A 26,796-nucleotide genomic window follows, 5' to 3' on the forward strand; every position below is an offset into this window, starting at 1 on the left:
ATTGTGGCGCGGTGTGGTGAAGGACTTAAGCCAGGTATGGGAACAGCCTCATCACATCAGCCCAATCAAAATGACACTGTAAGCCCAAGAAGATGAAAAAAACGAAAAATGGATATACTTGTGGAAAAGTCAATTTTTTTACTCTTTTTTTTAGCTAAGTTTAGGGATGAACTTTTACCTTGGTAGTCTTATTCTTGGGGGTTACTTCTACTACTACTACTACTACTACTACTACTACTACTACTACTATTACTACTACCACCACCACCACCATGACCACCACCACCACCATCACTACTACTACTACTACTACTACTACTACTACTTTTCTAATAGATAAAATACATTCCTCAATCAAACATAACACAGACGCCTTTTCCACGAGCCTATTCATAAACATTGCATCGTTAGGAGCCAGAGAGGTTTGAATTCCCTCCGTAAGACTCTCTGATTCCATGACTCTGGGTTCTGAGTGCTCTACGACCTCAACACTTTGTTTACTGATTAAGGCTGTGAATTAGTGTGTATGTATGTATGTATGTGTAAGGTATAACTTGATGATTGGGGTTGTTGGTATTGATGATTTAGCCCTGTAGTAGTAGTGTTGTTATATATCATCTTTAAATTTACATACGTTTATGAACTATACCATTTTCAAGTTTTTTATTTTAATCTTCTTCATGTACCTCATTTTTTGTGGATGTTCTGTAGATTTCCGTGTTTCATCTATGTAATTCAGGATGTGTTTGTTTATTTGTTTGTTTGTTTGGGAAGCCTTGGGATCCGTGTGGTGTTTGTGTGTGGTGTGTGTCAGCAACAACAACAACAACAGCAGCTCTTGTTTTTTGGCCCTAGTGCAAGTGACACGTCTTTTGAGGAATGCCGAGTGAAAAAATAAGTCCCGATATATTTCTCCGAGCCTTCACTCCTTATGAAATTGACCTCTCTTTCGGCCACTCATTTCTATGGTCCTTAACCCGGTAGCAGCGGGGATCATGTTTCTTAATGGTCCCTCCAAGCGAGAAAAATGAGAAAAAATCAACCCTCACACAAACCATTTCATAATATATATCAAAGCATTTGTGATCAGATTATGTATCATCTATTTTGCGGGGTTTGTATCATGGCACAAATTTGGCCCATCGCTGCTACACGGTAAAGCCACAAATTTGGCCCGTCGCTGCTACACGGTAAAGCCACAAATTTGGCCCGTCGCTGCTACACGGTAAAGCCACAAATTTGGCCCGTCGCTGCTACACGGTAAAGCCACAAATTTGGCCCGTCGCTGCTAAACGGTAAAGCCACAAATTTGGCCCGTCGCTGCTACACGGTAAAGCCACATATTTGGCCCGTCACTGCTACACGGTAAAGCCACAAATTTGTTCTGTCGCTGCTACACGGTAAAGCCACAAATTTGGCCCGTCACTGCTACACGATAAAGCCACAAATTTGGCCCGTCGCTGCTACACGGTAAAGCCACAAATTTGGCTGCTGCTACGGTAAAGCCACAAATTTGGCCCGTCATTGCTACACGTTAAAGCCACAAATTTGGCCCGTCATTGCTACACGGTAAAGCCACAAATTTGGCCCGTCATTGCTACACGGTAAACCCACACATTTGGCCCGTCACTGCTACACGGGAAAGCCACAAATATGGCCCGTCTCTGCTACGGTAAAGCCACAAATTTGGCCGCTGCTACATGGTAAAGCCACAAATTTGGCCCGTCACTGCTACACGGTAAAGCCACAAATTTGGCCCGTCACTGCTACACGGTAAAGCCACAAATTTGGCCCGTCGCTGCTACACGGTAAAGCCACAAATTTGGCCCGTCGCTGCTACACAGTAAAGCCACAAATTTGGCCCGTCGCTGCTACACGGTAAAGCCACAGATTTAGCCTGTCGCTGCTACCAGGTTAACTTGCATAGTACGTATTCTAATGAGAGAAATAACATGTTGAAATCCCCGCGTTCCATCCCTTCATATAAGACAAGAGCTGCCTGTTGTTTGTCGTGTCAGTGAATGAGGGCAAAGTTGACATTAGTGTGGGTGGTGATCCCAATGGTCCCTCTTTCTTCTGCTTGCCTTGCCTCCTCGGCTGTACCATTGCATACCTTGACTTGCCTTCTTGCCACACGCACAACAGAGTCACGGGCGCGGCCACCCTTCCCGCATGCAGTCGCCGTGTTGCCCCCTGTCCCGGCAGCAGGTTAGTCACTCCCTCACTCTGTTCTGGGCCACACGGATGTCTGGTGAACCATAAGTATCCCTCCTCCTGCACTCAGCCATGGGGAGGAGGTTTTAGCCATAAGAATGTTGTATGGGTTTCTTCTCTCACTCTTCGTGGTGATTAAATAAGTCTAAAGCTACCTGAGTGTGTATGTTCATTGTTATGTTGTTGTCAGTATGCCAAGATTAGCACAGCTGTTATTTGAAGACAGATTGGATAGTTTCAGATTGACAGAGCTGGATGGTAGGAGAAAGGGAGGAGACAGTGATTGAAGCAGTAAGGGGATTTAACCCAGTAGCAGCGGGGATCATGTTTCTTAATGGTCCCTCTAAGCGAGAAAAATGAGAAAAAATCACCCCTCACACAAACCATTTCATAATATATATCGAAGCATTTGTGATCAGATTATGTATCATCTATTTTGGGGGGGTTAAATCATGGCACAAATTTGTCCCGTCGCTGCTACACGGTAAAGCCACAAATTTGGTCTGTCGCTGCTACACGGTAAAGCCACAAATTTGTCCCGTCGCTGCTACACGGTTAAAGAGGTAGACAGGGAGGATAATCTGCCTAGTCATGACTGGAGTAAGAGATCATGAGTGCAATATAAATAGGACAAATATAGGTAAAGAAACAGGACCACACGAGCATAGATCAGGGCCTCTATATTACAACTAGGTAAATACACACTCACAAAGGACAGTACTATATATAAATACCTTAGCCTAAAGTCCCCCCCTCTCCCCCGGCAGGCATGGGCAGTGCTCGCCTCCGCCGTGGGGGTCCGGGCGCCCCCCCAGACTACATCGCCACTCAGCTCAGAATGAAGCAGATGGGACGAGCTCTGTCTCACGATGGTGTTCAGTATTACCACCCGACGCACCACGATGGTAAGTCCCACAACGCAGGCTATTACCACCCCTACCAGTGAGCCGGGGAGAACCACTGCAGCTGCCACCACCACTACTACTACTACTACTACTACTACTACTACTACTACAACTATGATTATTACTACCTTACTATTCTCATCACTACTGCTACTACTACTACTACTACTACTGCTATTACTACTACCACCCCTACTACTTCAACTTCTACTTCTACTACTTCTACTGCTCCGACTGCTGCTACACCCCACAGGAGCTGCCTTTGTGCCTCACTCCCGTAGCTTGCCGTCAATGAATGAGGAAAAATGAATCGTAGTTTTTGCCAGAACTCTAAGAAAGAAGGAGATTAACGTTGCTAGTAGTTTTTCCTTTACAAATCAGTGAGAGAAAAAAAGCTGGACAGAAAAATGGACCCAGAAAATTTGAAATATTCGCTCGTTGTTGTTCCTCAAAGTTTGGCCGAGCGCTTAGTCCTGTTTAGTATTTTATGTTTGTTTGTTTTTTGTACTTTTGCAACGGGAGAATAATTTGTTTGCTTGTTTTTTTTATATGAATTGAATCTTTTACTGTGTCTTGAGTTGAGTTGAATCCTTCCCACCCCAGCCAGCGAGGCCCCAGCTTGGTGTTCAGTGTTGGCCCAGAATACTTCCATGTCTTTATCTTAGTGTGTATGTGTACCTTCAAAAGTGTGTCTCGTGGCAGCGGCAGTGCTTCTGTGTGTGTGTGTGAGTGTGTGTGTGTGTGTGTCAACCCTCGACTGACACCCAGCACCCGTTCACTGCTGGGTGGACAGGGGACACGAATTAGAGGAGACTGCCCATCTGTCTCCACTGCACCCGGGAATCGAACTTGGGACCTCTTGGTTGTGAGGCAAGAGTGCTAACCATTATAGTACAGCGCTCTGCATGTGTGTGTGTGTGTGTGTGTGTGTGTGTGTGTGTGTGTGTGTGTGTCTCCTATCTTCCACATGTCTGTCTGTGTGTGCGTCAAGGCTGGCCCTCCTGGTTGTGTTGTGGCAAGTGTTGGCTTCATAGTCCTGTCTAGTTTTGTTTACTGCTGAGCATCATTCACTTCCTCACCTGACGCCACTCTTTTCTCATGACGGAAACTCAGAAGAAATTGAAGTGCTGTGTGTTTTCTGTACCCCCTCCCCCCCTCCCCCTCCCTGAACCCTTTTGGTGTCTGAGTCTACTTTGTTCAGCTAGACTTTTAATTGTTTGTAAGTTAATGTCATGGCAATAACTGCATCCGATCCCTTGTCTTCACTTTTGCAGATGAAGAAGAAGATGCTCAGGTCTCTGCTGTGTAAGCTGCCTGCCAGGCACTGGGAGGCTGGCCTAGTCCCATGTACATTTAACCCTTCAAATTAAAATTAGGTTTTTCCATTAGCTTTTACAAGAGTAGCCTCTCAGAGTTTATTGCATATCATTTACTTTGTTTGAAAGTTCATTTAATCAGTAACTTGTAGATGTCAACCAAAAGATGTAAAACTCTGGTTTGCTTATCTTGTGGGAATGAAAGTTCAGAAGCCAAAGATAACGGTCTCCTATGGCTCAGAGAGAGGGTGTGGACCCGACCAAGAGGAACGTCCTGGTGAGAGACTTCATATTTTATTACATTCACTAAGGGTACCACATTTATCTGTGACTATTTATGAGAGACAGTTAGCAGTAAGCCATGTAAAGATAGCCTAACCAGTAGTGTGTCCATAACCCGACCCGCGGTCCACCACTAAACTCTCTGGCTGTAAGATACTTTGGGGCACAGCTTCAGTAAGATTTTTATGAATTCAACACATTATAAATACATGTAACTCATTACTATATGTGGATGTTCTGTATATATATATATATATATATATACATATATATATAGAAGAGAGAAATAGCTTTATTCATGTCCATATGATTAGTTGGTAAGTACTATGTGTAAGTACTGAGGTCACCAGTTTTGCAACTTTCATTTCCTCTATATGTTACATTTTTAATGCTGTATATACAAAGCCACACTATATGGAAGATGAATGTGACTCTTGTTGGTGACTCCTGAATGACCGCTGTCTGTCCCTCTCCAAGCCAGCGCCACCACTCCGGCCCTCGCCCCGCCGCCCCGGGTCCGCCGAGGGGGCCGGCAGCCGCGAGGAGGAGCATTCCTAACAGTGCTCAACGCGCACTTTGTAAAATTTCCAACATATTAATAGCTAAAGAATTACAGTAACAATACACAAGAAGATTTTGATTTGTTCCAATTGGCAGGAATTAGTTTCCCAGAGTTCTGTTCCTCCTGTCCCTGAACACGACCACCACTGTTTTCTGTCTTGCCCGGCCCTGCAATGTTTACTCCTGGGTAGTAGTTTTGCTTGTTTGTCAGGCAGATCTTTTGTGGACTTATTATTACACATTAACTTCTTTTTTGCATTTCATCAGTGTTGACTGTAATATTAATCCAACTGTTCCAGTTATGTAACTTTGATGTCATTGAAAATCAACAGAACATTCAATGTATCTTGTAACTTTATTGTGTTTTTTTCTAACTGATTGGGAGGCGTCTCGTGCTGTCTGTGAGAACAAGCCTGGAGCCAGTGAGCCCAGGGCAGGACACTAGATGCCTGACAAGGTGGTGAGAAGATGGTCTTGGTATTACTTCCAAACCTGCGGCCCTTTCTGGAGGCCTGGATAAGAATGTACAAATAAATACACTTCACTTTGTTGTAGTTGTTTGCTTTTGTGATTTATCCTTCTGAACTTGGCTTCTTGATATGCAAATAACATCACTCAGATTTAAGGGAGCTCCTGTCTGCCAGGCTCAGGGTGTGTGCCAGCGCCTTCACATCTTCCCAGTTAGTAAGGTAAGGGTGGGGGCATATGCCATAGCTGCAGGTGGCCTCGGTGCTCATCTCCACTGCCTTGGCCCATGAGCCTGTGGTTGGTTTGAGCGTCTTGCCCCAGGATGCGGGCCAGTGTGAAGTCTGGGAGTAGCACAGTTTACTTTCCCCAGGTTTCCCCAGGCACCCATTTATCAACCAGCCAAAAGGAAGGATGAACAGCTGGATGAGCCGCACGTCAGTTGTCCAGGCCGGAATTCATAGCTAGGCACGCTAACCACTTCACCACGGAGGCGCTGTGAGCACCCTCATAAGATTGTGCTGAGGTGTAAAAGTTAATTGTTGCCAACATGCAGACTGTTCATTGATCCTTTTGGCAAGAGTTCATTAGTCCTACTGATTGAGGGTTTTTTGTTTTTTTTTTTTTTTTTTTTCCTCTGTGGTAATTGTAAGGGTAAGAAAATGTTAGGAAAAGAGGAAGAACTCAGAGACCAGTGACAAAATGGTGCCAAGCTTGAGGGACAAGATCTATCAGGAGAGACTGGAAAGTGTGTCGCCTGCCATGGAAGAGAGGGGAGAGAGTGAGCAGATTTTATTGCAGTGTTCAGAGCAATGAAGGAACTGGAATGATAGACAGAGTGCTTGAAGGATACCAAAAACAGGTTTCCTCATAATGGACTCACACCTGGTATGACCTCAAAAAGATGGTTCAAGCCAAAACAATTAACCTGTCAACTGTGATTGGCACAGATTTGGCTTTCACTGGTAGCCTGGTAACATACACTTCCAGGTCTCTCTCTGCCTCAGGTGGATAGTAGGGGACCATCATTCCAGGGGGGGGGGGGTTAGAAGGGGGGGTCGAGAGGGCCCACAGGAGCTGCCGCCTTAAGAGAAAAGTGTGAAGAAGTGAAAAAGGAGAAAATAGGAACGAAAGAAGGACCTAAGAAGCGATACAAAGCGTCACAGGTCATAAGAAGAGGAATAGGGAAATTTTCAAGTCTCCTATGACATCAAGATCAAGCTCAGAGGAGGCGGCCGTGGATGATGTGCCGAAGAATCGCTCTCACGTACCCCTGAGTAACATGAGATGGGCGAGTCTAGTGAAGAGGGAGAGGGAATATCAGTGGGGCACGAGGTCAAAATACCCGATATAGACGTAGAAGGGGAGCAGAATGTCGGGAGTGAGGCGGGGCGGCGGGGAAGGTCAGGAGGTCGGGCTCCCACTGGGGACCTCGTATGGCTGCCCAGGAACATTGTTTATCAGAAAGAAAAGGCTGGAAAGTGTGCAATGAGCCTATGTACAAAGCAATGAGCCTATGTACAAAGCAATGAGCCTATGTACAAAGCAATGAGCCTATGTACAAAGCAATGAGCCTATGTACAAAGCAATGAGCCTATGTACAAAGCAATGAGCCTATGTACAAAGCAATGAGCCTATGTACAAAGCAATGAACCTATGTACAAAGCAATGAGCCTATGTACAAAGCAATGAGCCTATGTACAAAGCAATGAGCCTATGTACAAAGCAATGAGCCTATGTACAAAGCAATGAGCCTATGTACAAAGCAATGAGACGATGAGATTGTCAACCAGTTAATAGTAGTCCAGTAGAGCAGCACAGCACCCAGGAAGTCCAGGAGTCCACTCTTGACAGCACCGAGGTTGGGTTCTTCTGCCAAATGAGTAGGAAGGTCATTCCAATTCCAAGTATACGTGTTATGCACCTGTACGGGAGCCCTGTACTTTATTCATCCAGAGCCAGAGCCAGAGTGAACCACACGGACAGAAAATAATCTACGTCTGGCTTCACAGGAGCTTAGGGAACATATATCTTGTAACGGTGTCCTCTTGTACCCATGTTAGGAGCCATAGTAAATACATCAGGAGATATAGCAGACATACCATTAAAAAATTTCCACCATTTAATAAGATCAGCACGCAAGAGTCTTCCCTTGACTGAAAATACATAGGTATTATTCTAGTGTTTGCCCATACTCACCCCTCGCAACCAAAATTGGCTAGGGGGCCAGATGTGTGACGGGGGTGGATGAGACTGGAGCATGTTGTGCTGGAATGTGAGAAGTATGGCAGAGAGAATGAAAAAGATGCAAGGGTTTCAGAGTGAGATGGGACTTGAAGTAGATGATGTGTTTGCTGAGAGGACTGGAAGAGAGTGGATGGTGCTGCTGCCGGGGCTGAGTGGAGTCATGAATGGATGAGTGATTGAGGCAGTGAAAGAGTTCTTGGAAGGAATATGGTGTGCGAGATGTAGGGAGTAGTATTTTGTCCCATTTACATTAGGTACTGTCCCTTCTGTATGTTTTTCCTTTTCACAGGAGCCGCTACTATAAAGGCCTGACAAGGGAAAAATCCCAAGTCACCTGTGACATCAAGACTAAAATCAAGAAGTAGCTGTTGCCAGTGTGCATGTGTGGCTGTGGAACTCCACCCTGACAGCTATTGCATGTGGACACTCAGAACTTTTTCTCCTTGTGCCGGGTATAGTTGGAACCCAAGTCAAGACTAGTCGAGGGCAGCGGAACCATAGCAACCCGCCATGGCGTCCCAATCAGATGAGCCGCCTGTACCTGACGCCTGCACCGGAGATATGGGGGCTGTAGACGCTGAGAAGGAGGATCGATCCTACGCCGAGGATCTCCCCCAATACAAACGGCAGCGAACTCTGATAGACTCTGTAATGCAAAAGTTTTCCACAAAAAGTCATGAAACCTGTGAACATAGCTCTGTGGTATGTGGGGAATGTGCTACTTGCCATGTTAAGCTGTGTAATGATACTTCCAGAGATGAGCATAGTAACCTCTGCCCTCTGACTAAAAAAGTAGTGTTGAAAGATCATGCACCTTGGTTTGATGCAGAAATATTGAGGGCAAAAATAGAGAAAAAGAAAAAAGAAAAACGATGGCATAGGCTTCAAACAGATGAGGCAAGAAGGGAATATCAGGATGCAAGGAATAATGAAAACAGGCTTGTGCTAAAACGGAAAAGAGAATACTATCAGAGCGTGAGGTTACACACATGAGAATTGAGGACAACTTTCACTGGTATATTATTGTTATAATGTTGACGGCCCAGTGGAGCTCTGCGATGGCAGCGGACTGGGGCCTGAAATCTCATCAACGGTAAAAGGTAATAAGGTTGTAGATAGTTTGCCTGGAAACAAAAAAAGTTAACAAGCTGTCAGATGGATTCTCGGACGATGTGCTGGCATACACGTTTCTTGACTTTTTTGACAAGAAAATTGAGAACCTAATCAGAAATTTTAAAGTGAATGGTTACTGTGGAGCCACGTTGAAAACACCAGTCCCTGAAATCAAGTTAACATGCTTATGTGGCTGTGGTCAAAACTATCGTACACAGGGTGAAACTGACTTACTGTGATATATCCCTTGCCGGTAAGTGCCATCATTAAGAGCAGAAATACTAAGACAGATGGTTAACATCAGTATTGAAAACAAGGTTTTTCCTGAGAGTGAGAAAGTGGCAATTGTGAGACCTATAGTCAAGGGTACACCATGGATCCATAGTGCTTAAGTTCCTTTAGACCAGTATCCAACTTGAAGTTTCTATCTAAGACACTTGAAAATGTGATTTTAGATCAGTTAATGGAGCATCTGCAGTTGGTTCAGGCTTTACCGGATAATCAGTCTGCTGACAGGAGACTTCACTCAACAGAAACTACTCTCTGTTCAGTGGTGAACAATTTACTTGTACTCATGGATGAAGGGAAGTGTGGCGTTCTGATTTGGGTAGACTTGAGTGCTGCATTTGACTGACACTGTGGAGCACAGTTTATTGCTTCAAGATTGTAAAATCATTGGAATTGTGGGTGGTGAGTTTGATTATCTGAGGAGCTGCCTTGAGAACAGAACATACTACTGGGTGCAAATAGCTAAACCATTTTCTGCTAATAAACCTCCGTAAAGGGGAGTCCCTCAGGGTGTACAAGCTGGAGGGGGGGGGTGCAGCCCCCCCAGATTTGGGCAGACAAAGATTTTTCTGGCAGAGCAGCCGTCATATCAGCCCAGCAGGACTATTGAACTGGTGGCTCATGAGCCAAATCCGACCCTTGAGTGGTATATGTATTTCAGTAACAGCCATTATATATTTAGCATTACATTAAAAGTATAGCCCACACTCATTACTTAGTTCAGTTGGATATTTTAGGCTTCATGTAACCCTTGTAATTATGGGTCAAATTTACCAATTAACCATCATGTATATATAATATACAGTGGAACCTCGGTTCACGAATTTAATTTGTTCCAGAAGGTCGTTCGTCACCCTAAATGTTCATAAACCGAAGCTATTTTCCCCTTAGGAATCAATGTACAATAGATGAATCCACTCTGGACCCCAGATGATTGCTTATTTAAACTTTTACAACAGTACTTTGTGTACAAGTTCATAACAAAACCAACACAAAAAAGATGAATGCAATACTAAGTATATAATATAGACAAAAAATTGCCTTAATTTTACCGTACCTGTACGGAGGAGAGTTGGCAGCGCAATAGGCGGTGTCACACACTGGCTGTTTTCCTCCAACCTTTGGGGCTACGGGCAACTTCGGTTGCCCTTATGCGCAAATCCCAATTGCCCAAATCATTGGGCTCTGTGACGTGCCTTATAGGGATCGTCTCGCACAACTGAGTTTCTACTCAATCAAAGGCAGGCTGATCAGAGCTGATCTTATTATGGTTTTAAATTTTAAAAGGACTTTGCCCTAATCTTGATCATTTGCTGATGAGAAATTGCAATAGGGACACTAGAGGTCAATCCTACAAGCTTTATGCCCCCCGGTGTAACACTGATGTGAGGGCCCGCAGCCCGCTTCTTCTCATTGAGAGTAATTAACATTTGGAACAGCTTGCCGGATTCTGCTGTTTCTGTCACCTCGGTGACTTCCTTCAAGCACCAACTGGACAAGCTTCTTGGTCAGATCTTATACGAGTTTGATTTATTTTGCCACGTGGTTTGGTTGTTCTTTGGGTGTCATGTTTTGATTGTTGTTATTGACTGGGTATTGAAAATTAGTAGTTGTCGGTGCCATCTTGTGATGTCATATTAGCCAACCGTCTATCTGTCCATCTTCATGAAAATCATCAGCCGCAATTTTGGTTGGAGGCATCGCACAGTTTTCGGATGGGGTGTGACCCCATCCAGGTAAGAAAGCCGTTGATTCCATGTTGATCTCCCAGGGTAAAAGCCTAACTGACATTTACCACCACTCTTGGTCAACGGAATGAATCCGGCCTGAGCGGGGCTCGAACCGCCGCCTGTTTGGCCGTCCCGTGAAGCCTTGCAGCGCGGAGCTCGAACCGATTGAGCTACCGGAGCAGTGTGTGTGTGTGTGTGTGTGTGTGTGTGTGTTTTTATCTGTCGCTCTGCGTTCTATTTACTCAGAGCGAATCCAGATCAGGTTCAGATCCAGGCCAGTGATCTAGAGCTGATCAGTGTTCTATGGATCACTGGTCCGGATCTGAATCTCATCTGGATTTAGGTCAGAGTTCACAAACTTCCCAAATCCCTTTCACACACTGTCCTGTCTATCGCTGTACTCTAAACTATAATGGGTTGCGTGTTTAAATTCATCTGGTTATTTCTCTAACCAAGCTGACAGTGTTGAGATGCTCCTGTCTGATCCCTGTCCTAAGAGTGCGTTCTTCTTTGGTGTAATCCATTTAAAACACACAAGTCTCGTCCCTTTGCCACCTCTTATTCAGAGTCATCCATTCCATTCAGGGTTTAAATATAATTGGGGGAGGCGAAGATTTTTATTGTCTCGTTTAAAACACAGAAACATGCCGTCCCTACTATTGCCAGGATGATTGATTGATTGATAGTTTATTGTTGCAGGTAAACAACAAGGGAGAAGGGAGGAACATGCCATCCCAACCCCCAGGCAGGACAGAGTGTGATTATACAACTATTAATACATGTGTAGGTACTGAGAACTGTGGGCCAGTCTTATAGTCCAGTCCAGCACGTTTGTAAGCTCCCCAACCAAACACAAAACACGACGAAAATTCCTTGTATAGTGGGTTTTTTTTACATTTGTTACCATTTTTTTATGCCCTTGAACTGACTCCTCTGCTGTGTAAAAAGAAAAAGAAACACTATGCAAGGAATTTTCGTCCTATGTTGTGTTTGGTTGGGGAGCTTACAAACGTGCTGTATTGGACTGATTGATTGATTGATTGATAGTTTATCGTTGCAGGTTAACAACAAGGAGGACCCCAGGCAGGACAGAGTGTGATTATACAACTATTATTAATACATGTGTAGGTAGCACCAGAGAGAGAGAGAGAGAGAGAGAGAGAGAGAGAGAGAGAGAGATTGATTGATTGATAGTTTATTGTTGCAGGTAAACAACAAGGGAGAAGGGAGGAACACGCCATCCCAACCCCCAGGCAGGACAGAGTGTGATTATACAACTATTAATACATGTGTAGGGAGCACCATGAAATTAAAAAGATGGACTGTAAGACTGGCCCTATGACAGAGAGAGAGAACGAAAATGATGCAAGCGTTTATGAAAGGAATGGGACGTGAAGTAGAGGATGTGTTTGTTGAGAGGACTGGAAGAGTGGACTGCTGCATGGATGGATTGATTGATTGATAGTTTATTGTTGCAGGTAAACAACAAGGGAGAAAGCAGTGAAACAGTTCTTGTTAGGATTGTGGCTTGCAAGATGTAAGGAATGATATTTTGTCCCGTTTACGTTAGATACTGTTTGTATATGTATTGTTATTATTATTTTTTATTTATTTATTTATTTATTTATTTTTGCCTGTCACACATCGTCATCTGTGGCATCAAGGTCAGGTTCAAGATACAGTGCCAGGGAAAGTGGAATAGTGGATTACAGTGAGGAAAGTTAAGTAATACAACAACCTTGACAAGTGAAGTGCGTTAAGAGACAGAAGAGAGGACCAAGAGGAGAAGGAGGAGGAGGAGGAGGAGGACCTAAGGAGCGTACAGGTCAAAAGAAGATCAAGTCTCCTGTGGCATCAAGATCAAGTTCAAGATACAGTACAAGGAGTGGATTACAGTGAGGAAAGTTAAGTAAAGAAACAGAAGAGAGGACCAAGAGGAGGAGGAGGAGGAGGACCTAAGAAGCGATACAAAGCCTTACAGGTAAAAAAAAAATCAAGTCACCAGTCATCTGTGGCATCAAGATCAAGTTCAGGATTGGGAGCAGGTGGGAGAATCAGCTGTTGCGGCGCAGTTGTGGTTGAAGGAGGACGCCGGGCACCACCACCACCACCACCACATACACCATGGCACCCGTTAAAGTGAGTGTGTGGTGTTGAGGGTCTGGGAGATGGCCTTTACAGCGGGCTCCCCTTTGCTTCCTGTCTATTTGTTACCATAAATAACTACCAAACATGACAATTACTACACTCAATATGTTTCCATACTCTCATAGCGTCCATGTTCCTCAGATTGGCATTATCGGCGGCTCTGGACTCAGCAACCCTCAGCTGTTTGAGATGACGAGCGAGTCCTCAGAAGACACGCCATTCGGGTCTCCATCGGACATGCTACGAGAAGGCTTCATTGAGGGTGTGCCTTGTATCCTCCTGGCCAGGTGATCAGCGGCTCCTTGGTTGTGTCATTCATTGGAAATTATTTAACCCATCCGCTGCGATTGGCACGGATTTGTCTTTCACTGGGACCCTGGTAACGTATACTCCCAGGTCTTTCTCTGCCTCTGTGGTGGATAGTGGTGTTTCCCATGTGGTATTGGTGTGCTGGATATCCCTTCACTGGTAGACTGGTAACGTATACTCCCAGGTCTTTCTCTGCCTCTGTGGTGGATAGTGGAGTGTTTCCCATGTGATATTGGTATGCTGGATATCCCCTCCAAAGGTGCATGATTTTACATTTTTCTTCATTGAATTGTAGCAGCCACTTTTTCTTCCATTCCTGTGGCTTGGTGATGTCTTCTTGTAGGGAATCCACAGTCAAGGGGTTAAGAAATCACTCCGTGGTGTGATCCATATATTTTCTCATGGTTAATAGGGCAGATCAGCTGCTGAACAAAATAAAATAGAATGTCCATAAAAATGCTGCTCTTGTGACAATAACAGAGGAAGATGACCAAGAGGGGTTATAAAGTTCAGCTCCAGAGGTGTCTTGATACTCTCCTCCTGTCATGAGTTGTGTCGCAGGAAGGTGACGTGATGGTTGTCCAGAGTTTGCTGTTGAAAGGTTTTGGCTGTGTGTCCTGTGAGGGCTCAGCTTTTTTATTGTGGTGTCATATAATTGTGCTCTGAGCAATCTTGGGTTTCTTCACATCACCAGAAATTAATGAGTAACCCCCAAGTTCTTGAGTGTCAGAATTTCTAGGTGGGATTCTGGGTATCGGTAATGAAAATTCCGCTATGCCACCATTCTCTAAACACAAAATATATCTCACATGGCAGGTTATGCACAGCTGCAGCTTTGGTGGACTTGGTCATAAGCATGAAAACAGTGGACTTTGAATCAATATTTATGATTTCACTCCTTAAAAATATAATCCATTACATGCCGCGTGTTTCTGCAGACATGGCCGCAGGCACAGCATCATGCCCACCAACGTGAACTACCGAGCCAACCTCTGGGCGCTGAAGGCACGCGGCTGCACCCACGTCCTGGTGTCCACTGCCTGTGGCTCTCTACGGGAGCACATCCACCCAGGAGACTTTGTCATCGTGGATCAGTTCATTGACAGGTAGTGTGATTAACTGGCATTGTAGTGTGTGTGTGTGTGTGTGTGTGTGTGTGTGTGTGTGTGTGTGTGTGTCCCTTTCAATGAGCATGTTAGGTGACCTGCAGTGAAAGGAGAGGGAAAGCCAGAGTCAAGGCTTTTTTGTGTGTGTGTGTGTTCTTAGCTCATTATTCTTTTATGGGATTCTGCCAAGCTCATGGTTTCCCATCTTCTAGAATTGTTTTGTCATAACTACTTGTCCGTAAATTTATGTATATTTCAGACAGCTTCATTAAGTAAATCATTCTACTGACTAATCAATCTATTTGCTATATCATAATCATATTAGAAACTCCATATCCTGCAGAGAGTGAAATTGAAAATGTTAATATTAATGAGTTCTCTAAACAAAGTGTTTGAGGGGCCAGGCTCCACCTCAACCAGCTGTGATGTACTAGGAGTTGTGTTCCATTAGTAACCTCATTTTTTTTCTATTTATATTCATTCAAGAATGTAAATCATGAAAGAATATGGTCACCTAATAGGATTTTGTTTAGTTTTCTGTGGAGGTAAACAATTGGTAAATGGGAGAACATGGCTGCCATAAGAGAATCAGGATAGCAATTGATTGGACTCACCACTTCCAAACTTGCCAAATGCAAGACTCAAATGTGTAGGCACGGATGGATCAGGGTGAAGAGTACATGAAGCATTGGAGGATAGGCCAAAGTGTCCATGTTTATCTCATTTGTCTTGCCTTTCCTCCAAGGCTGCACAATTCCTGGACCTCTCAATGGTAAGTGTGGTATGGTCTGATGGACAGAGTGAATACTGAGCTTAAATTGGTGGCATAGAGGTGACCCTTTGCACTCACAGATTCACAAACTCATGGATTTTCCACAGAAGAAAAGATTTTCCCAGCAGTAAATTTGCGGCTGCTGCCCCATAAACATAGGAGGTCAGTCATAGCGTCAGTTGTTTCCTGCTCAACATTAAGCTCAATCTTGTCAACAGTCGTTCCCCACCGCACCCTTGCCCCCTCCCCGCACTGCTAGCCTGCACCCGTCTCGGTCTCATCACCTCCCGCAGAACATATCTACAAACCCTCCCCTAACCCCCCCTAAATTTTCCAGCACCAATTATTCATGGAAATTAACATTTGCAGTCATCTGTCCTCAACCTCCTGAGAATATGGGGGTCACCTTTACTGACATTTATTAATGCAAGTTACCCAAATCTTAATAAGCAGGCATTTGCTTTTTTTCAAACATTTTGCTGTAAACTGTTATTTCACTTTTAGTTGTTACTTCTTTTGGTTAGTTTAAGTGCAACTTTCATCACATCTTCACTCAAAGTCTTCATCAAGGAAGTGTTTTATTGACGTCATAGATATTGCATATACTTGTATAAAAACTGGTCTCATGTAACAGTTAGCCCCTCCCCAAGGGTGTGCCAGATCCAGTTGAGGAATAAGTTTAGTGTCTTAGAAGAGTTGTGTCTATGCAAAAGTTGGTCTAAACTTGGGCTTTAAAAAATATTTCAAATGCTTTAGTTAACACAAGTAAATATAGTAATGCCCTGTCAAACTCGTGGGCTTTCACATTCGTCGGAAATATGTCTATGATTTTCATTTCCATGTTTTGTCTCCAGAACTACAAAGCGAGCACAAACATTCCATGATGGTGAAGAGGGCCACCCTAAGGGCATCCTGCACCTCCCCATGGACACCCCATTTTGCCCAGACACCCGTGCAGTACTCAAGAAGTGTTGTGAGGAACTAGACTACCCCTTCCACTCAACAGGTAAGGTGTGTGTGTGTGTATTTACTTATTTGTAGTATACAGGGCCTGAGCTCAAGCTTGGTCAGTCCTAGCTCCCAATCTATATTTGTTCAACTTTTCCTTCATATTATGGACACTGCCCACTTCAACAATGTCTTTGTTTAGTCCATTCCATGTATCCTCACTCCTGTATGGAAAACTGAACTTCTTTAAGTCTTTCAAAAAAGTCCCCTTTCTCAATTTCTTGCAGTGTCCACTTAGTTGCCTCCTCCCTTCCATCTCCATTAAATCATTTCTATCCAACACGTCCATTTCACTTGTTTTCCTGTACAACGCTACCAGGTCTCCTCTTCCTCTTCTTTCTTCGAGTGTTGGTAGGCCCAGTTCCTCCAATCTAGTCTCGTACAACAAATAATAGTTCTGGTACCATCTTGGTGCAATCCTTTGAGCCCTTTCGAGTTTCCTTATACTTTATTTTTCTGTGAGTTTGCAAGACTGAATACAAAACCAGTTTTACATTCCGTTTAACATGACTGCTGCCAAGCAGAAGTTGTGAAACCTTACTTTTGTCAGTTTAGGTGTGATGATGGCCGCGCCCAACACCTGGAGTGACGGCAGCACAGCAGTGGTGTGTGGATAGGGCTTGTTGCACTGAGTGATCCTTCCTCCTGTCAGTTTCTCACGCCACTGTTCTGAACACTTCACTCACCCTACTGTGGGGAATGGAGTTAAGATCAGTCAGTTGATTGATTACATATTTATTTATATTTTCATTTACATATTTTTTACAGTGGGCCCTCTAGGATGTCCCTCTCTACATGTAGGAAAGAACAAAGTGTCTCATTTCATTTCAAGAAATTTATTATTAAGACTGTTACGTTGTAGAAGGACATGACATAGCTGGTGATGAAAGGTCTTGACACAAAAGATGATCCCCCAGACCAGATGTCTGGTAGTCTTCTGTGTGACTGACAAGTTTTTGCATTGGTATAATTGCCTGGGCAATGGTTGACTAAAGGTAAACAAAATGGCCATCCTGCAGGCACAGTGATAACGGTGGAGGGCCCGCGCTTCAGCTCCAAGGCAGAGAGTCACATGTTCCGGCTGTGGGGCGCTGATGTGATCAACATGACCACTGTCCCAGAGGTGATGAACACTGATCGTTGGGGCGACGCAGCCGTGTGACGAGGGAGGTGTGGAGGCTGTGTGGCGGTGGTGTCAGAGCCTTGCTTTTGGTGGTGGCTGTGTGGAACATTTTTTTGTGCATGCATTGCCATACACAAGTACAGTAATTACTTACCTAACCAGATTTGCACTTCATGAAACGACGCTGATCTTAAAAGAATGAATAAACAATGATTATAAAAAAAATTGAAAATAGTAAATGAAATGCAGTGCCCATTGTAGTTGTTTTTACACTCTTACAATTACAATACATACATGCTATTAGTGTGCTGCAAGAACAGTCATCTCCCGTTAACAAACCCGAAGTGAAAGGCCCTAATTGTGAAGCTGTGTTGAGTGGCACATTTTTTACAGTAATCTCATTCCCTTGTGACCTTTTATATACTTATAGTTTATTTTTCTTTCAATCTTTTCATTGGCTGTATGAAAATCTAACATTCATGGATTGGGAAAGAAAAACCAAGACTGAGGACATTAGACATGAAAGGACTAAGGTGTGTGTGTGTGTTATATGTGGGATGGACAGAGTGAGTGGTGATGCGGCCAGGGGGGGACACGCCACACAGCTCACATGGCATTGATGTATAGAGGAATATTGACTGAATTGACAGGTCCAATTTACAAAGAGTGTGCTATCTAGACCAACAAACTATTAAAATAAAACTTCATCACTTACACTGAATAATGTCTCAGTTCATAAGTCTTTGACACCTCATCATTTTTATTGTTTCATTCCTTTTCCACTCCCTGTGTAGTACAATTATTAATTTTGCAATATTTCTCAACTGAAATTTTTCTTTCTGTTAAATATTCAGAAATTATTTTGATCTAACTTGAGTCTTGCGGTGCAGGTGGTGTTGGCCCGAGAGCTTGGCCTGTGCTACGCAGCGATTGCCATGGCCACCGACTATGACTGCTGGAAAGAAGGACATGAGGCCGTCACTGTGGAGGCTGTCATGGCAACCTTCAGGTGAGAGGCAGGTTATCACAGGCTGGGGCTGATTCTGAGGCAGCTTGATAATTAGAACTCACCCAGGTGCTCATCTTCCCTTTTGGACTAATCAATAAATGGGTTCCTGGACTCCTCACCATGCCTAGCAGAAAATGGGATCACTTTTAATGTTCTTATTTTCCCTTATGGCATTGGACTAGTACCAGTATTATTACTTCTGTCTTTCTTATATGCAGATCAAATGCTGAAAAGGCGATCAATATCCTGAAGATGGCAGTGACCAAGATCGCAGCAGAAGACTGGAGTGAAAGGCTTGCGGCTCGACAGGTTTGGCACAAGGGTTTTTATTCCTCTGAAGTAGAATTTTATTTGTATCTGAACTTGGCATTATCCTCCATGCCTCTTAGCTTATGTACATTTTTGTTTCTAAATTTCATAGTGTAGCATATGAGGCGTCTAGTGCTGAAGGGGCGAACAAGCCAATTACCTAGTTTTGAGCTACAGGCCTTCAGAGTCAAGCATCGCAAAAACATAATGAAAAACACACACAGCACCATCATCATACATCAATAGAAAGTTTTCAGCTTGACAAATTCAGTGGAATCAGTGTTTGTGTGAAAGTGTTCATTATTAAAATCAAACATGGGTGTTTATTATCCGATTTATTCTAAACTTGGAAGATTAAAAGAACATGATGTAACTAGCAACCAGTTTAAATTTCAAAACAAAATTTCCATATTTAGGTGTTTTATGAGTGTTTAACTAGTTCTGTTCGCCCTTTGAGCCCTGATACAGCCGACTTCATACACTCTGCAGACAGGCAAAACACGCTACTCTCACCACCCTCCTACTGGGCCATAGATACTGATTTCCCACTTTCACGTTGCACATTGCTTCCATCTATCGGAAACCATCGAAAACTCAAAATCCGCCACGTTGGCATGTTTGCCCCTCGAGCCCTAGACGTCTCATATCTTTACCCATTTTCTGTTATCCATCTTGGGAAATTTCATTGTTCACTGTCCCTCACTTACTGCTCAACCCGGTGAACAAGTTGAACACTGAGCTTTCCTCAACCTGTCCACTGCGATTGACATGGATTTTTCCTTCACTGGTAACCTGATAACATATGCTCCCAGGTGGATGGTGGATAGTGGATAGTGGATAGTGGATAGTAGAGTAAATTACAAATACACTTGCTACCAGGGGCTGCTCTACACCCTCCATATTTATTTAATTTTACCCCACTACCCCGTACTCTTGCTTTCATCCCATGCAGGTGTCTATTTTAGAGCCAAGGTGACACCACGCATGCCTTCCTATTTCCTCACTTGTACACTAATACTAAAACTCTATGCTAAGTACTCCTACACAAGGACTAACCTCATTGTAAAGAGCTTTTATTCATTTTAGTGAATAACCACCTCGAGGATCTATGTGTTCGTTTTACAAGGCTTCCCTGTCCACCCATATGCCATGAATGCAGCGTACAACTTTCTAGGTTTTCCAAGAGGTGTTCATTTTACAAGGTTTCCCTGTCCACCCATATGCCTTGAATGCAGCGTACGACTTTCTAGGTTTTCCAAGAGGTGTTCATTTTACAAGGTTTCCCTGTCCACCCATATGCCTTGAATGCAGCGTACAACTTCCTAGGTTTTCCAAGAGGTGTTCATTTTACAAGGTTTCCCTGTCCACCCATATGCCTTGAATGCAGCATACAACTTCCTAGGTTTTCCAAGAGGTGTTCATTTTACAAGGTTTCCCTGTCCACCCATATGCCTTGAATGCAGCATACAACTTCCTAGGTTTTCCAAGAGGTGTTCATTTTACAAGGTTTCCCTGTCCATCCATATGCCTTGAATGCAGCATACAACTTTCTAGGTTTTCCAAGAGGTGTTCATTTTACAAGGTTTCCCTGTCCACCCATATGCCTTGAATGCAGCGTACGACTTTCTAGGGTTTCCAAGATCTGTGTTCATTTTACAAGGTTTCCCTGTCCACCCATATGCCTTGAATGCAGCGTACAACTTCCTAGGTTTTCCAAGAGGTGTTCATTTTACAAAGTTTCCCTGTCCACCCATATGCCTTGAATGCAGCATACAACTTTCTAGGTTTTCTAAGATCAGTGTTCATTTTACAAAGCTTCCCGAGGAGTCCACCCATACACCATGAATGCAGCGTACAACATTCTAGGTTTTCCAAGATACTCATCCACCCGTCATCTTAATGGCAATAATCTGACCAGCACAGCCTCTTACCTTTCCTGGTTTTATACTTACCCTTCTACTTTTCCATCAACAGCAGGTAGATCAAAGGCTGACCAAACAAAAATTCTTGTCTCTCTCAAACACCTTATTACCAAGGGCCAAGAAACACCTTTGCATTGAAGTTGTTGGGCTCCTCTTGTGTAGCAACAGTTTTCTTTTCCATGCGTGGCCCTGCAGTTCCCTCCTCAGCTTTGACTTCTTGCAAACACTCGATTTGGGTTGGCATACTTGGTTTGTCTTTTGTTTATCCCTATATTGAATTAACCCATAAATCCAAGAAAATGATAGTTTGTATGGGGGAAAAAATGCCAGAAAGTTACCCCTGCCCAGTATACACCAATAGTACAATTTATTTATTTATTTCTTGTCTGCCTTTTTCCGCCGTAATTTTAAAGTTTGCATACGGTTTTATGGGTCAGCATGTCTCCTAGGCTGCCACAACTTCTCTGTGCCATTCTCATATGATGCCCACTTCCTTTATATCACAACTAGGTAAATACTGAGAAGGGGAAAGGGAGGAGGAGAGAGACAGAGTGAGTGATAAGAAAAATACAGATAGAGGGTGTAAGAAGGGAGAACAAGGAAAAGGAGTGGAGGAAACAGGGAGAGATAGTGAGGATGAAAACAAGGAGAAGGGTGTGGGGAGGGAGGACCTGACCTGACTCTCCCTTCTGCCTCTCCCTCCCCACACCCTTCTTATTTCCCCTTCTATGTGTGTGTGTGTGTGTGTGTGTTCATATAATCTAATGGGGAAGGAGAAAGGGAGGAAGAGAGTGATAGAGTTAGAGATAGGGCTATAGATAAGAGGGTGTGAGAAAGGAGGAAACAAGAGAAATGAGTGGTGGAGGAAATGGGACTGGAAAAGAAGAGATTTACATAGATTTACATAGAAAATCAGACCACACAGACCCCATGGTCCAGACTTGGTGGTCTGTCCTTAAACCTAAGTGATTTTACATTAATCAGAAGACTCCAAAACGTTGCATTTCTACTCTAGTTGATATTAAGTTGAAGGAAGTGACGGTCGAGCTTATTTTTGAAGGAGTCAATCGTGTTACACTGGACCACTGATGATGGGAGCTTATTCCATTCTCGCACTACAACGTTGGTGAAGAAAAATTTGCAGTCTGAATTTACTTGTTCACATCTGAGTTTTACGCCATTGTTCCTCGCGCAAAGTGTCATCGATCATAAACAATGTTGATCTGTCTACATTCGTGAAACCATTAAGTATTTTAAAACATTCGATCAGTTTTCCTCGGAGGCGCTTTCAAGAGAGAACATGTTAAGGGTAGAAAGCCTTCTTCAGAGGATTTATTGCGCAAGGAAGGGATAATTTTCGTCTGACGCTGAACACCTTCTAATTTAGCAATATCCTTTGCATGGTGAGGAGACCAAAACTGTACCGCATATTCCAAGTGGGTCTGACTAAACTGTTGTAGAGCGGAGTATTACATCTTTATTCTTAAATAAAAGTTTCTTTTAATGAAGCCCAACATTCTGTTCGCTTTATTTGCTGCATCGATGCATTGCTGTGAGAATTTGAGGTTTGACGCGATTTTGACCCCCAAGTCCTTGACGCATTGAACGCTTTTGAGTTTAACGCCGCGCATTTCGTAATCAAACTTTTATTCCTCGCTCCAACTTGAAGGACCTGGCACTTGTCTACGTTAAAGGGCATCTCCCATCTATCCGACCAAGCTGAAATTTTGTGCAAATCCTCTTGGAGGCTTTGCCTGACTTCGTCAGTGAGAACCGAGTTACCAATCTTTGTGTCGTCTGCAAATTTACTAATGCGGTTATTGAGTCCAACATCCACGTCGTTGATGTAAATAATGAAGAGCACTGGGCCAAGAACCGAGCCCTGAGGGACGCCACTAGTGACAGGCGCCCACTCTGAGTTAAATCCGTCAATCACTACTCTTTGTTGTCTGTTGCTCAACCAATTCGCGATCCATTGGTTTACCTGACCGTCAATACCTATTTGTTTTAATTTGTAAAGTAATTTATGATGCGGGACTTTATCAAACGCTTTCTGGAAATCAAGATAGACTACGTCCAGTGATTTGGTTACGTCATAAACAGTGAAGAGGTCGTTATAAAAGGTTAATAGATTTGATAGGCAGGATCTATTGTTTCGGAAGCCATGTTGTGAGTCCCCAATTAATGAGTGGCTTTCAAGGTAACTCACAATTTTGTCTCTAATTATGCCCTCAAGTAGCTTACCTACAACCGAAGTTAGACTAATGGGCCTGTAATTACCTGGTACTTTTTTGTCTCCTTTCTTAAAAATCGGTGTCACGTTAGCCTTTTTCCAATCTGAAGGGCCGAGGAAAGAGTGAGAGAAAAAAGGTGTGAGAAGGAAAGAGATTAAAAGAGAAAAACTGGGAGGGGAAAGGAAAAGAAGAAAAATGAGAAGGATGGAGAAAACTATGGGGATGGAGAGGGAGAGGAAAGAAAGGAAGTATGTAGGAGATAACCAGGGAAGAGCCTAGCGCCGTTTAACCATCAATATTTCTGAGCATTTTAAGCGCCGCAAAATATGGTACTTTGCAGATTTAGTAAGAGAAGTCACCAATAGCCATATGCTGTAAATGCATTTGAGTATGTCAAGTTTATTTATTTGATGTATAAACCATGAAGCACAGACATATACTAAGAAAGGCATATAGCATTGATAATGTGACTGGTAAGACTTGTCCATGATGTAATAATCACTTTTTTTTTCAGAGTGAAGTGACCAGCAATACAATGTTGCCTGCATAAAGAGTGACAGACAGCATTATGATTGCCCATGAAGCATAACACACTGAGATTTGCTTCCCCAAGAGGCAGAAACATTGAGATTAACTGAGTAAATTGCTTTCTTCATTTGATCTTGGACTTAGCGTTTGTTCCTGTAATCAACCTGCAGTGTAGAGAGTAAATAAGTTTAACACACTTGTCAGTTATACAGGCCAGGTATTGTGAACCTGACCTGAGAGACCTGAAGTGAAGCTGCTCAGAAGTGAAGGTCCCAAATCAAATCAACCATTGTCATGATGTCAAAAGTGATGTAGAGGGTAAAGTGAAAACATCACATGAAACAACACACAGCAGCTGAGTAATACATTCCGCACTTATTATCCAGTCACCTCCTACTTGCTGTTAAGGGATCCAGATAGGTGTGTGTATATTAGCCTTGTTCTTTCAGTGGCAGCTCTCCATTCCAATCAGTCTTTAGCAGCCACTATGGAGTGTGCATGGATATTTCCAGATGGCATTTGTGTTTGGACATCAGGCGGTCAGTTGGTTGTACAGTGTGGGCGGACATCTTCATATTTTTACATGAAAATCAAAGCAAGAAAGTGACATGGAACTTTCACCATAGTACATGTTTAGTGCTCATCAGTGGATGACAGATAATCAATGAAATAACGGAGAAACAGGTGTAACATTTGCACTATTGGTGGATGGTAGCCTGCATCCTTGTCAAACTTTTACGGCTTTTTACATTATTTTAGATTACCTTCAAGGATTTAGGAGTCTGTGAGCTGTTCTGTGAGTGTGCACACAATGAAAAGTGCATATAGTTCTGTAAACAGTGAAGATGTTATAACGTTGTGTTGCACCAGGATATTCAAATTGGCAAGGACGAGACAGTATTTCGTTTTATAGATTTCCATCTGAAACTTGCGACAAACTGTAAAAGCAAGGATCAGAAGATGATACAGAAGAGCAAGATAGATTGTCGCAACCCCCCTCTTCCAGTCAGGAGGAATGGTAACAGACTGCCATCAGCAGTCACGACCGCATGCAACCCGCAGATCGTGACCTCCCCTCCAGCTTTAAACAGCTCTGCACAGATGTTATAGATACCAGGTGCCTTTCCTACCCTTAACTTTGCCACAGTCTCTGTGATCTCGTTGGGAGGATCAGCATCCACCACCTACATCACAGCCACTGGAAGCTGCTCACTTGAAGGGTCCACCACATGCAAATGCTCAAAGTAGGCAGCCAAACGAGCCCCCTGCCCATCCATGTCCAACACAAGGCAGCCATCTGCTACTTGGATAGAGCTTGCTTCTCCTTGCTCCTTGTTTCTCAGGAGAGATCTAATCCTGTGTGCCAGCCCCTCTATTGGTCCCGATTGATTGACAAAGCAACTCTCCTTGATATATATATATATATATATATATATATATATATATATATATATATATATATATATATATATATATATATATATATCTATATATATATATATATATATATATATATATATATATATATATATATCACATAGGACTAGAGCCCTCCTGGGGAGATGAAGAGAGGCATGTGAGGAGTTTCGCTCAAGACATTGAGGGCCATTGAAGTGCAAATGACTTCCATGCAGTAATGGCATTTCCTTAGGTGTGATATTAAGCTTATAAACTATGTCCCCTGTGCAATTGAGGTTTATCCCCTTAGCCTACCTTGAGGACCAAACCCAGGGTCTTTTAGCTATAAGTCAAACATGCTAATCACTGCACTACAGAGCATCTGTATTATTCGAGGTCTGGCTATAGTCAACCATTTCAAAGAGTCAGTCGAGGCGTTGGCTTCTGCGGGTCCTTTCCTCCCCTCTGCTCTGCCACACAGTTTCAACACCTATTTTTTTCCCCACGTGTTAGCGATAGGTGTTGGGACTGTGTGGCAGAGCAGAGGGGAGGAAAGGACCCGTGGAATCCAACGCCTCAACAGACTCTTTGAAATGGTTTGGCTCTAGTGCATGAAGTGTATCTTTGAGGTCTTCCATTTCTTTGCTTTGCCTTTTATGAAAGATTTAAAACATGTACAGATGCAGACATATGACTTGAGCGCTCCACGGTGATGGTGTTGGATGTGGTACGTTAAGCTATGAAAGTCACAAAGATTCAATCTCCTCCCAGGGAAAACATTCCCATTTTCACCCTGGCAGCTGACCCTCGTCTCAGTCAAGATCTTAGTCACAACAGCTTCCAGAGCATCCCCATCACAATGGCCTCAAGCCATCTGTCTGCAACCATATTCAGTCTTCATCAAATGACCAATGGTGTATAATGTATATTAAAATAAAATTTTAAAAATTAATACTCATAATATTCCTCCTCTATATGTATATTTCATCACTCATTATTCAGCATGTGTGTGTGTACGCACGCGCACGTGTAAACATACACACACACACAGTTATAAAAAATGCCTCTATATCAGCCCTTAGTATTGTGCCCCTAACATAACATTACAAATGACAAATTCTAGCAGTGTGGCATCTACTTTACTGCATTCTCATTATGAAAGGGAAGCTACATGTCTCCTGCAGCAACAGACCTGAGAACTGCAGGAAAACCCAGTTAATCCAAATTCCACACGTCCAAAACTTTCAGCAATTTGAATTCTAGCGATATGAATCATGATGTAAATAAAAAATGAAATCAAAATAATTACAAAAAAATGCCCTAATAAATTGAAGGTGGGCAGGCACCTTGCTTGGCACATTGAGCAGTTACAAAAGTAGTTGCCAAGGTCCTGACAGTCCCCTTTCCCTTTCCAGATAAGAATAACCCACCCCCTTTTCTAGTCAGGAGAAATGCTACCAGACTGCCATTCAGAAGTCAAGGGTGCATGCAGCCCATGGGCCACAGCCACACCTCCAGCTCTGAGTGCCCCCCTCATGTTACAACCACCACACAGAAGACTACTGACAAAATACTGCTGGTGCAGCATATAAGAAAGGACACTTCTAGTTACTGCCTAAAGAGTTCAATACTCAACAGTTCTGCACCCAGAAACAACCAACTACTCTGCCACCTACACTACAGTGCCCACCACCATCACAACTATTTTGATGTCTATTACCTTCAATGAACTCCCTCAAGAGGCTGAGGGTGAGAACCACTGTCCATTTCTCCTACAAACAGTCCAATCCTCTTGGCCTTCCATCCTCA

At 43.3% G+C, this 26,796-nt stretch overlaps 2 protein-coding genes and 1 long non-coding RNA gene across 13 annotated transcripts in view; all 3 read left to right on the plus strand.

Moving 5' to 3' along the window:
• LOC126990669 (rap guanine nucleotide exchange factor 2-like) overlaps positions 1-5,828 on the plus strand; it is a 75,391-nt gene extending 69,563 nt beyond the window's left edge. For 4 of the 7 annotated variants that reach the window (XM_050849355.1, XM_050849368.1, XM_050849382.1 and 1 more), the window contains 2 exons: positions 2,146-2,208; positions 2,982-5,828. In XM_050849355.1, coding sequence (XP_050705312.1) covers positions 2,146-2,208; positions 2,982-3,160 — 242 coding nt within the window. In that variant the 3' untranslated portion in view covers positions 3,161-5,828. The remainder of the gene's footprint in view (positions 1-2,145; positions 2,209-2,981) is intronic. The other 3 variants (XM_050849362.1, XM_050849377.1, XM_050849372.1) reach the window with 3 other exon arrangements.
• Positions 5,829-12,934: 7,106 nt separating this feature from the next.
• Positions 12,935-25,939, plus strand: LOC126990746 (S-methyl-5'-thioadenosine phosphorylase-like). Its single transcript, XM_050849412.1, has 8 exons — positions 12,935-13,260; positions 13,411-13,556; positions 14,517-14,684; positions 16,311-16,462; positions 17,484-17,587; positions 18,478-18,596; positions 18,815-18,905; positions 23,576-25,939. The coding sequence occupies exons 1-8, from the start codon at positions 13,246-13,248 to the stop codon at positions 23,609-23,611; spliced, it is 831 nt and encodes a 276-aa protein (XP_050705369.1). The 5' UTR covers positions 12,935-13,245; the 3' UTR covers positions 23,612-25,939.
• Positions 19,758-21,958, plus strand: LOC126990756 (uncharacterized). Of its 5 annotated transcripts, none has more exons than XR_007744721.1 (4): positions 19,758-20,079; positions 20,156-20,487; positions 20,566-20,613; positions 20,690-21,958. It is a non-coding gene; the product is annotated as an uncharacterized LOC126990756 (long non-coding RNA). The 5 variants fall into 5 exon arrangements; XR_007744723.1 differs by having other exon boundaries at positions 20,156-20,411; XR_007744710.1 differs by having other exon boundaries at positions 20,566-21,958.
• Positions 25,940-26,796: the final 857 nt, after the last annotated feature.

This window comes from Eriocheir sinensis, chromosome 6 (assembly GCF_024679095.1).
Source record: "Eriocheir sinensis breed Jianghai 21 chromosome 6, ASM2467909v1, whole genome shotgun sequence".
Lineage (NCBI taxonomy): Eukaryota > Metazoa > Arthropoda > Malacostraca > Decapoda > Varunidae > Eriocheir > Eriocheir sinensis.

Coding starts and splice junctions, on each gene's coding strand:
- LOC126990746 (XM_050849412.1), top strand. Junction 14,685..16,310: donor GTGGATCAGTTCATTGACAG/GTAGTGTGATTA, acceptor TTTTGTCTCCAG/AACTACAAAGCGAGCACAAA. Junction 18,906..23,575: donor AAAGGCTTGCGGCTCGACAG/GTTTGGCACAAG, acceptor TTTTTTTTTCAG/AGTGAAGTGACCAGCAATAC.